Source organism: Anopheles ziemanni, chromosome X (genome assembly GCF_943734765.1).
Source record: "Anopheles ziemanni chromosome X, idAnoZiCoDA_A2_x.2, whole genome shotgun sequence".
Classification (NCBI taxonomy): domain Eukaryota; kingdom Metazoa; phylum Arthropoda; class Insecta; order Diptera; family Culicidae; genus Anopheles; species Anopheles ziemanni.
Window position 1 is genome coordinate 17,287,733 of NC_080707.1, and position 16,924 is coordinate 17,304,656.

At 37.9% G+C, this 16,924-nt stretch overlaps 1 protein-coding gene across 1 annotated transcript; it reads left to right on the forward strand.

Moving 5' to 3' along the window:
* Positions 1-4,746: 4,746 nt before the first annotated feature.
* On the forward strand, positions 4,747-6,902 carry LOC131290764 (uncharacterized). The gene is made up of 3 exons (XM_058319939.1): positions 4,747-5,705; positions 5,774-6,313; positions 6,414-6,902. The coding sequence occupies exons 1-3, from the start codon at positions 4,747-4,749 to the stop codon at positions 6,703-6,705; spliced, it is 1,791 nt and encodes a 596-aa protein (XP_058175922.1). The 3' UTR covers positions 6,706-6,902.
* The last annotated feature ends 10,022 nt before the right edge of the window (positions 6,903-16,924 follow it).

Consider the following 16,924-nt stretch of genomic DNA (forward strand, 5'->3'; position numbering starts at 1 on the left):
AACGTATGACTTAAGTTATGTTTTTACTTACCTTACCACCTACTCATCTCTATCTCTGCGCAGAGATGTACCCATCTTCCTCTGAAGTCACGGTGTTTTTCAATATTTGTGCTCCTAGCACTGCATATTTTATCTCTATTTATTCCTATGTGTAGTTGTCTTCCATAAGCCACAAAGCCAGTTTTCTTTCACCCCACCACCATAAAAATTCCATCGTTTTTGCAATCTCCTTCGCTCAGCGGATTTGAAATACGTCAGCCCGGTTTGTGCTCCAAAGAAATAAACCAGCTAGAAAAAGCATTTAGAATTCCTCAATTTTTTTATTGTTAAACCTCTAGCGTACCTGGTCTCACAACACAAGCAACCACTTTGACTTTTTTGTTGTTATCATTAATTTGTATTTTGTTTGGTTTTTTTTGAATAATTTTTTGTCGCTTTGGTTTCTTTCGAGCAGCAAAAACATATGAGCTGACTAACATTAAAATCGTGATGTTGCGACGTTTTGAAGGTTCACTTGTATTGTAGCATGTTTTGCTGTGTCACTACCCTTCAGTATGTTGGTAAGTTTTTCTGTAAACCTTTGATGGCAAGATATCTAAAGTTTGGGGTTCATAACATGAATCATTTACGTTTTGGAAAGAGCCAAACGGATATTGTTTCTACACTAGTCCGTTCATCGAAACGACCTACATAACTATACCTATAAATTATCCTCGATAATATTCAAGGGAAAGTTTTTTTCGTCTTCTTAATCTACATCTCTAGTTGTGTACCTTCCAATCGACTCCATACACCTTTGTGCCGAGAAAAATGCGAAAAGAGCAAAGCATTAAGGCTTGAAACTCATTTCTCTGATATAAGTATTACGATTTAAAGGATTCTATAAGAAACTTTATGTTGGATTAATTCGAACCACCATACAGCTAAGTACAGATTTTTAAAGGGTAATGGATGCCATGCAAATGAAGGATAAATTTTGTCAACCAAGCCTGAAGGTTCTTTTTCATAGTGATGTGGTACGAATGAAATAAGTCATACTGTATCCGTTTTTTATACTTCATGATGGTTTCCTGTTTTTATTTTCACGTATATTGTGAGGCTAGAATGTTGCAATGTGCCACATCAAGATTGACATTTTTTATTGTGTTGCATTTTCTTTAAACCTTAAGCGTACATGTTAGGAGTTTGTATTGTTTTTACATTTTGGAAAATGTTTTTCTTAGGCCACTGTTTTCCAACGTGTAACCATGTCGCAAGCTGGGGTTATGGAAAAAAATACACAGTAACGACTATGTTAACGACCATGCAGTTTTCAAGTGTGCTTACACTTGTTCAACACAACGGGTGTGACGCTCTATTTCCGCTTGCCGGTCTGAACGTTGAGGGGTACAGAGAACTTTTAAACAATTGTTGTTTAAGAACTTCAAAAAATGGCACATGCTAAGATCTCTTATACGGCTTGAGCGGGACAGAAAAACGAAAGTCTTAACAATAGAAGCAGGGTTTGACAATAACAAACTACACAGGTAAATAGTTGTACAGCAATGAAACATAAACATCCTAACAAAAACGGGACAACGTGGTGGCACAGGGTTTTGGGAAAAATTAATTGAAATGCATTACCACGACTAACATGGCTTACACCAGCAGCTTTCTACTTGATTTCAACAAAAAAAACAACTATATTAAAATTTAAAAAATGTGTCACGGTGATATTCTTTTTCTAACTGAGATTGATCGATTCTAGTTCGCTATATGAATCACTGTCACTATAGCACCATACTAGTACTATAGTTCTAAGGCCCCTTTATTTAGAAGAAGAAGGTGCTTTAATGGTCTCTTCTACAGAAAACGCAATACTTACAAATGTCCCTCATTTTTTTAATTCGATACTTGCATTTTTTTAATTCTATACCGTTGCTGAAAAGAATGTTGTATAATTTTTTTTAGATCCTTTTGACATAAATATACAATTATTGACAACATCCGTTTGGGTGTAAAAGAAACATAATTTTATTTCAGTTCAACGTATTATTTTCCTTAAACTATACACGACTTGTGGACACCATTTGATCTCATTTACTGAGAAACTGGATAAAACATGTTCGACTACATCACGCCTCGCGCTAAATCTCACAGAGAATCGTTAGGGAGTCCTGGCCAGACGATTGTACAATGGAGGTACAGTTTGGTACGATTTAAGAGCTAAGTGACCATAAGAGAAGCACTTAGCCATGCTACAAAATCTGGCCAATTTGATACCGCCTCATTTATTATAATTGTTCAGAAAAATATCAATCAAACTAAGCATTTGTTGCAGATTTTTAAGGTTAAGGTTCATTAGAATTTCCTTAAAAATGGTCATCGTGAACTTATGAAAGTCTCAAATTTATAGATTGAAAAGGTTAATTATCTTAGCAAAAATAATACGGATGTGTTTAGAGGAATTTCATGCAATGAATAAGGGGTTCTTATCATACACTATGAAAAGTTTCTATAGATCCACTTTAATTTTAGCTATAATTTTTTAGTATATAAAAGTATATAACTTTTTCTCTACAAATATACAATAAGGATGGCTGCATTTGAAAATGCTTTTCAAAGTTTTGTTAGGTTTATCTGCATCTGCATTAGGCTGTCTGCATTTAACATATTTTTCATAGTTTTATTAGTTTTATCTGCATGGTGAAGGAGCCAGTCTACAGAAACCACCATAAAAATCGAACCAATCAATCATCTCTTTGCTGGAACAGATCGTCACATTATCTTGACGAAAAGTTATCTTTTTACTTCGGAACATTGGGAGGCTTTTAGGCTTCGGAGGCTTTTAGCGTGATCGTATTATTCTTGATTTAATATTTGCTACTCATTTTGGAAGGCTTTAATATCAGCTTCCCAGACGAATAGAATCAATCACAAAAGTTTCGGTTTGGAAAATACTTCTTTTCGCAAGCCACGCCGTTAAATCCGTGTAGGCAGATCTAAACTAAATTTTTTGTATTCATTGAAGACTACTTATAAACCGAAAAATCTATTGATATATTTGATTGCAATGTTTTCTTTTTTTAATAAAACTAGATGGATGTTCTCCTTGTTACGTCTAGGTTCAACTCTCCCTTAATGTAATAAATAGATTTTTGTGCATTCGATAAAGTTTAAACTCTTTTTTGTTTCACTCGTTCAGAAATCTTCGATTTGCGATTTCTAATATGTATGTATTCTCATATTTTCTCCTTTTCGACGAACGCATTAAGGAGCAATTTAAGAGTGCAAATCTCTATAAATCACTCATCATACAACTCCTCGTCGTCATCATTGTATTCTGGCGTGAACAAACACCTGGCGTCGGTATTACTTTCTATGCAGGTGTACAGCCATCTCCTTTCTCTACGAGACCCCATTGCTTAAAGCCCATTTGTTAAACCCTTTTGTCATCATTTTGCAGTTTTATGGGCAGCATGGTGGTGATCACTAATTTGTCTAAGTATCGACGCTGAAGTATCCGTCGTATCTAGAGAGTGTTGGATGCTTGGTGTGAATATGCCAAAAGCTTCTGAAAAAATCTAACCTTTCATTAACACCTTGCCGTCCGGATACACCGTACTGTGTAGTAAATCCGTATCGGTTTTTATCCGATCACTTAATTTTGGTGTGGTGTCAACGCTGTTACCTGACACGCGACACATCCTACTGGATGTAAACAAACATCAAATGAATTTTAAACAAATTTCACATGGCGCTTTCATGTTCGTACGTCAATTCGAATAATGAACGAAAAAGAATAATTAAACAAGGCGGTCAGATACGGAGAAACTGGTGCACGTAATCGTAAAACGTTGCGACATCGTGAATTGTGCGGACGTCGAGCTGTTAAGTTATCTTATTTAAGATTCCAGCTCACTATTAACGAACATAAAAGGAAAAGGTTCGGTGAGAACGCGCAGGCATGAAAAAAGAAAAGAAAAGAAAAAGAAAAGAATGGGAAAAAGAAGAAAATAAATAAGATCAAGAAAAAAAGAAGTGGTTAGGTGATAAAAGAAGCTCGTAAAAGCTGCCTCTTTTTCGGAGTCTGAATGCATATCGTCACAACTCTATCTCTGACACGACATATTTTCATTAATCACAGCACATATTGTCAAGCATGGGGGTCCGCGACAGCCGAGCGGTAGTGCCGGATAGAAAATCGGTCCATGAGCGCTGGGGCTCACCACCTCGACGGCGTGGGTTCGAATCCCAACCGCGACCGGACCCTCTCCTGTACGAGAGGACTGACTATCCACGTACAACAGGGAAACAAGTCTCGTAGGCCCTTAACGGGCAGGCATGACCAAGTGGTCGTTACGCCAAGAAGAAGAAGAAGATTGTCAAGCATATTGGAATATCCCCATAGGTGTACATAGGAAAGGAAACAACTATTAGAATTATCATCCCCGATGCATGTATAGTAATGATGGCGTGGATTACATTCAAAGTATTAATTACTAATATTCAAAGCGGCTTGTGCCGTTACATCCGACCAAGGCTGTAACTCATAAAACCGACTGTCTATACTTTGTTAGTAACCGCACGTAATTCAAAACATGCTGGTGTCACCGCTGTCTTCTATCAATAGCGTTTACCCGACCGAGGATGTCCGCACGCCTTCCCTAAAAAAAACGCCATTCGCGCGCCATGTCCGCCGCCTTCCCTAAAAAAAATCTTTACGGTAACCTAATGACACCTTTTTTCTTGTCTCACTTAGATAACATGGACCAACAACATTACTGTTTGCGGTGGAAGTACCACCGCAGCAATCTTCAGGTCATGTTTTCGCAGCTGTTGGGCCGTGGGTGCTTCTGCGATGTAACACTGGCATGCGAGGGACAAACGATCCGTGCACATCGGGTTGTACTCTGCGCATGCAGCACATACTTTGAGAACCTTCTGACTAACTGCTACAGCGAAGAAAAGGATCCGATTATTATCATGCACGATGCGCGGTATGACGACATCAAATGTTTGATCGAGTTTATGTACAAGGGAGAGATCAACGTCGAGCACGGTGCCCTCACATCGCTGTTGAAGACTGCCGAGGACCTGCGTATCAAAGGATTGGCCGAAGTGTCCTGGCAGGAAGGATACGACGATACCGAAGACATTATCGCGAGTAGCGATGGTAATCTTAGCGTCAGCGATGGTGGCAGTGCTGCAATCATAGAGATGTCTAGCCTTGTCTACAATGACCCCTCCGAAGGCTTCGATCGTGTGAGTGCCGTCCAATCTAGTGCACAAAACTCTGCGCAAGACCAAACAACTCTTGTTGTATCCAATGATGACGAAGATTGTATCAGTAACAGCAGTAGCACTAGTTTCAGTATTCCGCAAAACAGTACCCCTAGGTATATAACAGATCGTAATAAAATAAATTCAGATCATGCATGCAGTACACAAAGTAGTATAGCGAGTAGTGATAAACATAGCAATAAGAATACTAGAAGTAGCATCAGAGTCATAGACGAAAGCCGATTACACAATCAAGAACCGCGCATGTTGGTTCCAATACCTGACATCATCGGGAGCTTTACAAAAGCAGAGACCGTCGACAACGCGCCACTTCAGTCGCCAGCAGGTTTTCCCTTTTCCAAGGCTTCGTTAACGAACAGTTTCGTTAAGAAAAAGCGTGGGCGTCCACCACTAGATAAGGAGTACAAGACGTTTCAACCTTTGTAAGTTTTGTTTTTGGTCACGAAAACTCGTCAAGCGTTCTGCTTCTCATTTTTCCTATTTGTTGCAGGCCGAAGCTGGCGCATATCGATCATAACGTATTCCCTTCCTTCTTTGAAAGCAACATCGCGTCCATTCCGGTCACTTTGGAGCGACCGGATGCACCAAGACTTTGTTCGCGTAGGCTTTCTGAGCATGATAGGATATATTCGTCAGAACCGAGGCCACGACCAGCGACTCCGACTAGTGGTGACGAAAGTTGTATCCAACGTGCCCAGGAAGCAAAGACTGAGCTAACGGCGAATTGTACCATTGGTTCAATGCGATCGTGTGCAACGGACAGCTTTGATGAACGCTCACCTCTAAACGATTCAGTCATGCTGACGCCATTGGAGCAGGAAAAATGGAAAGATGTCGTTAAGATGAGTGATTATCTGGCAAAAGGACGGCGACCACAGTTCTGGGAGGAACCATTCACTAAGCGGGTTATGGACGGCATTAACAACAAAACGCTAGAGATGAAAAAGGCAGCAAAGATCCTAGGTGTATCGTATGGCACACTTTACGGCCGGTATCGAGAAACATATGGATGCCTGAAACATCCGTACAAGTAAGCTAATGTTCTCATGGTCTGCTGAATCAGCGAGTGTCCCAGAAACCCTAAAGTGCCTATGTTAATTAATGCTATTCGTTCACCCTTTCATTCTCAGAGGACAATTTATGGTTACGGGTACGCGGATGCAAGATGTATGGCATACGAACGGCAGCAACGTGAGCATATCAGAGCTTACAAACCGAATACAACAGGACCGGATCGTGTCAACTCGGGCCGCTGAAATGCTTAGCGACAGGCCCACGGCAATCATGAGCTACCTGGACCACGTAAGTACGATGCGCGAACACCTGCTGGCACGAACTCCCGATGTTGTGAATACAAACCAGGTGAACGACTGCTATCAAACGCCCGCAATGAAAGGTGAAAACGAATCGACAGGAAAATAACCATTGCGTACTTGTGCATAGAACTGTCTAAGGCATAAGGATCGAAACTTATAGAACTACCAATCGATAGGATTATGTATAGAACTGAGTGTGTAGCAGATCTGCTGAAGTATATTTTATAATGTAGCAATTCCTTCCGTAAACACCTTGTAATAGTAAGTATTCATATAATGTACAAGTATGCCTAAGGTAGTTGAATCAACTGAGAATATTTTTTAAGCACCTGCATATGTCGTGAGTTTTCATTGTTTGTTCGTTAAAATTAGTTGTAAGTTTTATGGCTTCAAATTATTGTATTTATAAGAACCTGTACAACAATGTGTGAACTAGTTATGTATTTTGTATATTTTCCATTACATAGAGTAAGACAAGCTTTAACAAGTTTGTTTTGATTTATAGTGTATATGTTGGCTTGATTGTATCATATGCAACACATGCAGAAGCAACTTGCGCAAGCCTTAATAAAATTATGTCATACAGAGGGTAAGAGAATCAGTTTTTTATCATACTTTGGGTCTATTTTTTACAAAGGCTTTCCCATGCGTATTATATAGCCAAAAACATAGCCAATCAAAGAAACAAAAACCAACAGTTCTTTTTAAAAATATTTTAAATACCTTGTCCTTGCATATGTTTTATTTAGATTATTGCGATAAAGTCCATGGATATTTCAAATATAAGGCATACATTTTCTATATATGAGATTCAATGCACTGATGTGTTCTAACAAAACTGGTTCATTTACCCTACATGATTTTAAAATGGGACTATGTGTAATCAAGTCTACAAATTTGTCATTTTGTTGCATGTTTTAACAATCTCATTTTTATAAAATATTTTATTCATTACTTCATTATATTGTCGTGTCGTAGCAACAGGAACGAACATCAATTGAAAACTTCATGGGCGGTTCAAATTTGCTGTCCGAAGGAAAGGAGGCTCAGATGTATGGGAAGTAATGTTCGCAGTGCAACATAAAACAGCTCAGCTGCTCTGCTGGCGATAGTTTCGACATTCCGTTTTTTTCCGCTGCATCCAGAAGAAACCACTCGGTATTACTCGGACCTCTACTACCAAGTGAATTGTGAACACATGCAATACCACTGGAACAACCAACTACCACACAGTAACTGTGTTAACTGTATCTCTAATTAAACACATTTGATTGCATAAAACGTCTTTTACATGTTACAATTTGCTTTTATCTTTTATGTACTCTATGAACTTAAAGCTTTTAACTCTAATCACATTTTGTAACCTTTACAAGTGGTTTTTGTTAAAAACCCAAGGAGTTTGAAATTTCATTCTTTTTAATGCTGTATCATTTTTGTCTCTTCAACTTTTCACCTAAGAGCATGCGAGGTGTAAAGAAAACGAGATTGTGTTGAGGAGAAAACTTTTTTCGTGAAAATTTTAAACTTCCGAAGAAATTATGTTAGCTCAGAAGATATTTATATGCGCTTACCAGCTGATGAAAAATCACGCATTTAAAAAAAGTATATCTAACTTAATGATGTAAAACGACTCAACAAATTAATCTGAAAAGTACACGTTTCATAGATTTCCGTTTTTGTTTCGAATCAAAAATCGAATATTTTTTCTCAATTTTAAATGTTTGCCCGGTAAAGGTGTGTGCTTAATAGTTTATATAATATCTCTTTTTGAAGTTAAAACTAGTCCATGGATAATTCATGCTGAAGCCACTGATTGATCTCAAAGTTTAAGTTTTTGTCTTCTTTACACCTAATGCAGCAAGAGAGTAGTTGTAGAGACAAAACTGATGAATTATTTAACATTTCTATTTTCTTTTGAATGTCATTTGAAAAATGAATATACTTTAATTGCATACAAATTACAAAGGGTCAAGAATAGTCATCTTGAATTAACGCAACTGCTATTATAATGTATAATGTCGGAAGTTTTGTATATGGTTGCTTTAATTTGAGGTTAGTTTCCATAACCAAAACATTGTATATGACTGATTCATCAAACTGTTACGTCGATATGACACAATAAAAAGCAGATGTACGTGAAATTGACTGGTATTGTTAACAGAGGTATGAAATAAATGCCATCAGCACAAATGCTTGAACTTTTGTAAACGTTTTGTACATTTCTCTCAAAATAGTGAATTATACGGCAGTTTAGATACAAAATAGCATAATGGTTTTGTAAAATAATAAATATAAAATGGGGTTAATTACGAGTTATGTTAATTTTCTTGTATCAGATGGATAAAATTTCAATTAAAATTCTCTGAACATATAAACAAGCCGTTTTAAGGCGCCGTTAAATGCAAAGCTTTATACGAGAATTGTTTTTAGATATTCTAATAAGAAAGATATATACACATTACAAAACAGCATGACAGTTTGATACTTAATAAATATTTACATTATAAAACCGCAAGAGAAAGTTTTCTTGTACAATTATTTCTTTGACAGCACGGGTATACTACACTGTTTCAGATCCATCTATTCCTTCAAGTCATTTTACAACTGCGCAAACTCTTTTCTCAATTACACTTCTATTGTCAAACTGTACATTTCCAATCATAAATAAATATAAACAAGTGATATTTTGCATTAAATCTTTTGTTTTTCCAATCAACATGTAGAAATATGTCTATGTTTAAAAATAATGTTGTGTAATGTACGTACTATGCCCTGGTAACCTAAATCTTAGTTAGAGCATACTGACTTTAACAATTCGGAAACGGCTGTAATATCATAATAAATAGAAAGATTAAAAATAAATACTACTTTTGATTTTCAACTAGTGCGATTTATAGCTCCGAACTTCCTAATATTTGACTAATAATGATCATTTAACGATTTTCGAATTATAAAACCACATGGTAAAAGAAAGTTGAGGTGATTTTATGTATCTTTATAGTTAACAGTTTGAGTTTGGCCAAATTCTAGTCGATGCGATGTCAAAATGCATAGTGAAATCTTTTGTTTTATAACTCACAGTTTTAATGTGTTGAGAAGAGGCAATTTACCTACTATATTAAGTGCACGTGAAACATGTTTTTTTCATGGACTCTAGACTCTCAATGGATTTGGTACTCGAAACGAGTTTTACCCACAAGTCGCATATAAAAAGTAAACAACACTTTGAAAAAGGCGATAAAATGGCTGGCCATGAGAACGTCTTGGCGTATCAAAACGACACAACATACGCATCGAGTCTTGGTGCGAAATCGAAACAAAGTGGTTAGTAATTTTATCACTTTTCCCAATGTTGTTTAGATTTTTTTTTTAATTTATGTTTCAAAATATGATCGAACTGTAACAATTACATTACGTCTCTAAGATAAAATCATGAAAAACAAAAAATCGTTGCCTCCTAGATTATTTCTAGGTAACAAACTAAATGAATACCATAGGAAACGCACGAAAAACAAAAAAACTTAGTAACATTTATCAAAACAAACAAACAAACAAGAAACTTAGTAACTTGGGGGGTCCGCGACAGCAGATCGGTAGCGTCGGTTAGAAAATCGCCCTATGAGCGCTGGGGCTCACCACCTCGACGGCGTGGGTTCGAATCCCAACCGAGACCGGACCCCCCCCTCCCCTGTACGAGAGGATTAAGCCCTTAACGGGGCCCCGATGACCAACAAAACAAGAAGAACATTTATGTTATTTTTATAGTTTTGTCTAGCTTCCCTGTGGCTTGAAACTAGAATGAACGTAACAAGGCCAATACGACGAGGATTGCAGACTTGTGAACGAATGTAAAAATTGTGCATACCGAGCAATGCAGCAGAAGCAAACAACACGGGCATGCGCAGAAGAATACCACCGGTTGCTTCTTCTTCTTCTTCAATTCGGCGAGGATTTACTCCAGTACGGCTATTGAATCCAGCTTCCTGGGCCTTCGCAAGCTAACCTGGAGACATAGACCTCTATTGGTTTAGGACTGGCAACTAAAGGCCATATGTCCTGGTTTTCTGTGGTTTTCGATTTTCTGTAGGCGTCGCCTTTTGACTGCCACCATGCGGCCAGGAGCACTGCTAGCCAACCACGCTAGTGCGCAGTCAAAATGCGGCTGTTCACCCGCCGTAACGAAAGGAATATTTCCTTCCGTTTGTCAGATCGCACGAAACTCGTGATCCGCTTGATTACTCAAACAGCACGAGATGTGCGTCGGCTAGGGTTTCTCTGACTTGAGCTCCAGCTCGGCGACACCACGCGGCCGTGCCTAAGATAACCTTACTTTTCAGCTAACCCTTTCAGGAACCTCGTGCACTGCTAACCATCCGCTCTGATGCGACGCCGAACTGGAACTGACCACCGGTTGCTAAAATAGGAAAATTCGAGGAAACCAGAGTGCAATACGGACCAACAAGATAGTTTTACCAAGCGATAGTAGGCCACCGAAGCACCTTTATTCCGAAGGTGGTCAGCTGCCGCAGTAAGGATGGAGATCTGGTCAGCAGCCAGCCAGAGGCACTATGGGGAAAAGGCGAACATTAGGCGATGAATAGTATGATAATTTAATTTATATTTCCTTGCAGTAGACAAGTTAACTAAGACCAATCAAAATTTTCAGGATGAGTAGATTTCGAGAAATAATCTGTCACAGTAAAAAAAGGGATAAAAAATGATCCGCGCAAGCTAACTTTTATTGATTGCTTGATTGCAATCGTTTTAGGAGTAGTTAAACTATGATCTTAATGTATTATACATTGTTGGAAAGGTAATGCATTCAGCTTTCATAAAATATATTCAATATGCACATTTACAAAGTCTTGCTCACTTTTGCCAAGGAAAACTGTGTGGCATTATGGAAAAAAATACGCTTTGTAATGCAGCAAATTTCGATGTGTTATGGTCTTATTAATGTTTAGAAACATAGTTTAACTAATTTTAAAGTATTTAGCAAAGTTTCACCGCCGGCATGGACCCGGATCAACCCCAACCGTAATCTCGAAAAAAAGACACTCTACTAATCAGATAAGTTCTTCATCTTACTATGAAAAACACTCTTATTAGTCGTTTATCATATCTGTCAACAGATTGTAATTGTTTTGTTCTTCTAATTCTTTTGGTGGACACTAACTATGGTAGTCTAGATCACTACCAAGATATTGCTGATCTCATCGGGTTTGGTCGATTAGTTAACGACGATGTGAAGGTGCAATGAATTTCGTTCTGCCAAAATTTGAAGCAGTGTCGGATGGTGTCTGCAGACTTGATCACTAATCACTAGCTACTTGCATCCGGACAATATTCGTTAAAACAAAAATAGCTTTTAGTGTAAGTTCACCAAGTTACCACTAAGTTTGATCGTACTACTATAGCATGGGTGCACTGTAAGTTACACAAAACGCATGTTTTTAAAGACAACAATAGTTCTGATGATGATGTCATTGAGAAAGCGAAACGTCATCGGTGTTGAGCCGTCCTTGCACTGATGTAATTAATTGGGCCACTGTGACCATCGGTGCAATGCCCACTACATGCAGCCAGAAACGCGAAGGCCTTCTGTCCTGGGTGGCAAACATATTCGGCGACGAAGCAGTGTTTGATCCTGCAATCATATCGCGATCAAAAGTATGGTCGCAATGGCTTCATTATTTACTTCATATTTTACACGAAATGCACGGAATTTTGATCGGGAACAGTCTCGTACGAAAAGCGAGTTTTGATAGAACGACAGATAAAAAATAACACTCAAATTTCTGAAATTTTAGCGGAGCCTTTCTTATCTACGACCAGCGCGAACCATTCATAAATTTTCACACCGTCTATTTCTAAGAAATTGGTCACATGGTCTATTTCTAAGAAATTTGGATGAACAGAGTCTCTAATTTTTGGGTCATTTCTTAGTTTCATTTTGTAGTTTGAGAAAACATATTTAATTTTTCTGAAATCCAAAGTTGACTTTTGGATTTTTATACCAGCTTCGCTCCATAGTGCAGTACTCACATACGTCTCCGAGGCATGGACTCTATAGAGCAGTGATGCCAAACTCGTTTGGCAGGCCGCATTTCCTCCCAAAATAGGTTCGCGGGCCAAAACGTATAATTGATTGGATTGATGAAAATATATTCTTATCAGTGTGATTTTATCTTAACAGTCAATCACGTTTTACACTTTCACATTTTTTTGTATTATATTGCTTCTTGCAAATTTACAATTTTTAGTAAAAGTAGGTTTCTTGATCAATCGTTTTCCAAATTTAAATGAATTTAAATCAAGTTTATTTAAATATATGGCCCAGTTGAACACTATTGTGCATTTTGCTAAAGATTTTAGAAAAGTAAAGGTGTATTATTATTATACGTAACTTATTGCTCCACATCTGTTATTTTATCTAGAATGCTCTTGTAGTTCATCATGTTTTTTCTATGAACACTATACACTCACATATCTACAAAAATATATGTAAAACCTTTGCTATTGTCAACTGCTATATATCGGCGTGATGTGGATCAATGTTGTATATCACATTCTTATAAACATTGTTTAGATTGTTATTCGTTCAGTTCCCTTGCAATTCACAGTTCGTGAAGCCATTCACAAAAAATATTTTGCTTTTCAAACGAAAGTCAATACTCAAGGATCCAAACTTTCGATGTATTGTTTCAAAGAAGTGGCGGGCCGCATGTTTGACATCCCTGCTATAGAGTATGGATATATCCAAATCCGACAAAACCCACTTAGCTGTGTTCGAGTGAAAGATGCTCAGCAGGATTTTTGGCCCCATAAGTGAAGAAGTACAATGGAGGACCCGATATAATTATGAGCTCTACGAATTCTACGGAAATCTCACTGTCGTACAGCGAATCAGACTCGCCATTCTCCGGTGGGCTTGGACAGAGGAGGAGTTGTAATTCTAAATTGAGGTGGAACGATGACGTAGACGAAGTCGCCAGTAAAGCCGAGATAGGGTGACAGGCATCTCGGCACTTGCCACTAGTGTTGGGTAAACTGCGATTGTGCGCACTGAGCGCACTACACACCATACTGTGCCTTAAGCATATATAAAGCAAAATAACAATAATAATAATAATAATAATAATAATAATAATAATAACAATAATAACAACAATAATAATAATAATAATAATAATAATAATAATAATAATAATAATAATAATAATAATAAAAACTCCTTGCCTTCAAACTCAGGTTGTAAAAAAATATGCTTAGGCAATCTTAGCCTATTTGTAGTTGGATAAAGAGCAAGTCATTCATTGTATAGCCAAATTTCAAAAATGATTGTACTAAAAAAGTTCTTAACACGTTGACTGCCATGGCTATCATTTTTGATAGCCAGCTGTCATTAGTTCTAAAATGTTTTTGGCCCATAAATAATTGAAAATGCAACATATTAATTATAGTAATATTTATTATCAATTCTTTGGGAAGCTAAGTCTTTGTTTAGCATTCAAAAACCGTCGGTTGAATAAATGTTATAAACAAATATTATTAAAAAAGATAGTTCTAAAAAAGTGTACTAAAACCGCTTGGCAGTCAACGTGTTAACACGATGACTGCCATGTCACCCAAAAGTGGGTGACAGCAAAACTCAGTTCTAAAAAGTTTTTGACCCACCAATAAATGAAAATGCAACATAAAAATTATAGTAATATTTTATATCACTTCTTCGGGATGCTAAGTTATTACGTAACCTCCAAAAATCGTTGGTTCAATAAATTTTATAAACAAATTTTATTAAAAATGATTGTACTAAAAAAGTGTGCTAAAAACGCTTGGCAGTCAACGTGTTCAATTGAAAAAGATTGTTCTAAAAAAGTGTGCTAAAAACGCTTGGCAGTCAGCGTGTTAACACGTTGCGTACCAAGCGTTTTAGCACAATTTTTAGTACAATTTTTCAAATTACAATTTGTTTATAATATTTGTTAAACCGATTGTTTTCGAAGGCCAAGCAAAAACTCAGCTTCCCAAAAATTTATATAAAATATTATAATAATTTTTATGTTGCATTTTCATTTATTTATGGGTCAAAAACTTGTTTGTACTAAAACTGCTGTCACCCATATTTGGGTGACGCGGTACGCAACGTGTTAAAACGGTTGACAGTCAACGTGTTAACAAAACTTTCGATTTTCGTAATTTGGGTTCGTATCATCTCCTCTCTCCGATCACAGCCCCTCTATCGTAAAGTTTATTGCCGGGCTTTTACCTGGTGTCAGTGCTTCAAACAGGTTGAACCCTAGCTGAAGCTTCTTTGATTGTTCAAAGGTGGCGCTAGTACCACTCAATTCCAATAAATTGCATACAGTTTAGGGATAGCATTAGAGTCTAGGGAATTGAGTGTAGAGTAGTAAAAGTGTTGTATACCACATTTTTAGAGGTGAAAGAAGCCACCCGGCTCAAAGCCTCTATAAAATATATATACTACTACTGTTGTATACCACCCCCCCCTGACTACGTTACTGTGATTCAACCCGTGTTTTCGAGATGATGCATGCGGCCTGTAATATTGTAATAGCTGAATCTTTTCCACAACCGCGGCTTAAGAAATGCGATTCAATGAACTCAATGCAGAGCCGACTTAATATTCCTAGGATCATTATCGCTCGACAACCATCTCTGTGCTAAAGGTGACTTCAGATTACGCCAATATTGGCACCAAGTACTTACCGCTAATGCCCTACTCGCTAGGGATTCTACACTGACGACTACTAGTGATGGCTAGAGCAATCCGTGCCGTCGAAGTTAAACATTCGGCCGGTAATATTATAACAGCTCACTCTGTTCCGCAAAGGTTTGATCAGAAAAGCAATTCGACGTATTCGTTCTAGCACGGTGTTTGTTCGGACATTTGGCAAGCATATCGCAATAAGGTGGATTTCTGAAGCCGCGGCTACAAAGCAGAACAGCTAATACAATTTCGCAACACGTGGTATTTAAATAGGTCGGATTGTCTTAATCAATGCAGTGTGTGCTTTACACTTTTATCAATTCTGTTAATGCTAGCGACAAAAAATTGACAAGAGTATTACAGAATTGCAGTACAGCATGTGGCCGGTAATGTTGTAATAGCTGTCTCTTTTTGGCAAACCATGACTTTAGAAATGCAATTCGATGCTCTCTTTCTAGCAAGGCGTTTCTTCCCCACCGGCACTCCCAGCAACGGTGTTTCTTGCCCGCCTTCACCCATCATTGGTTGAAGCCAAAGGATGAGAAAATCGAAGCTGTAAGGTTAACTGTAAAATTCTGAATAGAAATTCGGAAGGTGTGTTTTTAAGTTGATTTATTCATATTCATCATCATACATCTAAATTATATTTTTAGTGTTGTTTTATCCACAATTACAAAAACGGAATAAGAGAAATAAATAAAAAGCTACAATACACTTTAACCGATTATTATAACTGGTATAAAGTTGCTATGCCATTGCACATTTTGTGGGGTACGCTATGCATAATCAACGGTTAACCGACATTACAGTTACCGATTCGCTTGCCCTTTGAGTAGGTTGTGCTACTCTTGATGAGTTAAACAAATCGTTCGCTTAGTTAACGGGATTTGTGGCATTCCATATACGAATTTCACGACTAGGTGAGTATCCAATGCATTTTGTGCGCTGTGCTATGTTTTCCGTGTTTCCAGTGACCAGTTACAACACTACAATATTAAACCATCTCACAGGTGACTACAACGTATTCAACTTTACATATCTACCACCGCCATGGAATCCAGATAATGGATTCGGTTGCTGTCAGCAAGGGGGGTTTTGCTTTTGCTTTACCTTTAGAGTTTTTGGAGCAGAAAACGCTGCTCACGGTATCAACGGTGTTGGTGCATTCAACCGACATTGAGGCGATAGAAACTCTAATCAGCTATCAGGCTATCTGGGCTGATAAAAGTGGCTTGGTAGCCATTGGATGAATGGATTGCAGTTGCTTAGTTGAGGATCCGGAGCAGTAGCCAGCTTCGGGATTGCAGGGTTAGCAAAACGGCACAAAGTGTACAGTGGAGGGGCATTTGACCTCTTAGTTGGTGCTCTAGGGTATTTTGCGCAACATCGTGAGAGACTAACACCTAGAATAGCACTGGTCATCATGGAACTTTATCGTGACACTGTGTGCTTTACTGTAAACATAGTTTTGATGATAATTGCTATCGCTGGTTGTTCCGGAACTGTTAGGACAAGCTTCTCCAACTCGAACTGCTCAAGTCCAACTTTAGAGCTGTCGGGGTAAATGGACAACGTAAGTCACAGTGGTCGAAGC

Bases quoted from the DNA above. Each gene is read 5' to 3' on its own strand.
- LOC131290764 (XM_058319939.1), top strand. From the start codon at position 4,747: ATGGACCAACAACATTACTGTTTGCGGTGGAAGTACCACCGCAGCAAT. The intron at 5,706-5,773 runs GTAAGTTTTGTT...TATTTGTTGCAG, and splicing joins TACAAGACGTTTCAACCTTT to GCCGAAGCTGGCGCATATCG. The intron at 6,314-6,413 runs GTAAGCTAATGT...TTTCATTCTCAG, and splicing joins TGCCTGAAACATCCGTACAA to AGGACAATTTATGGTTACGG.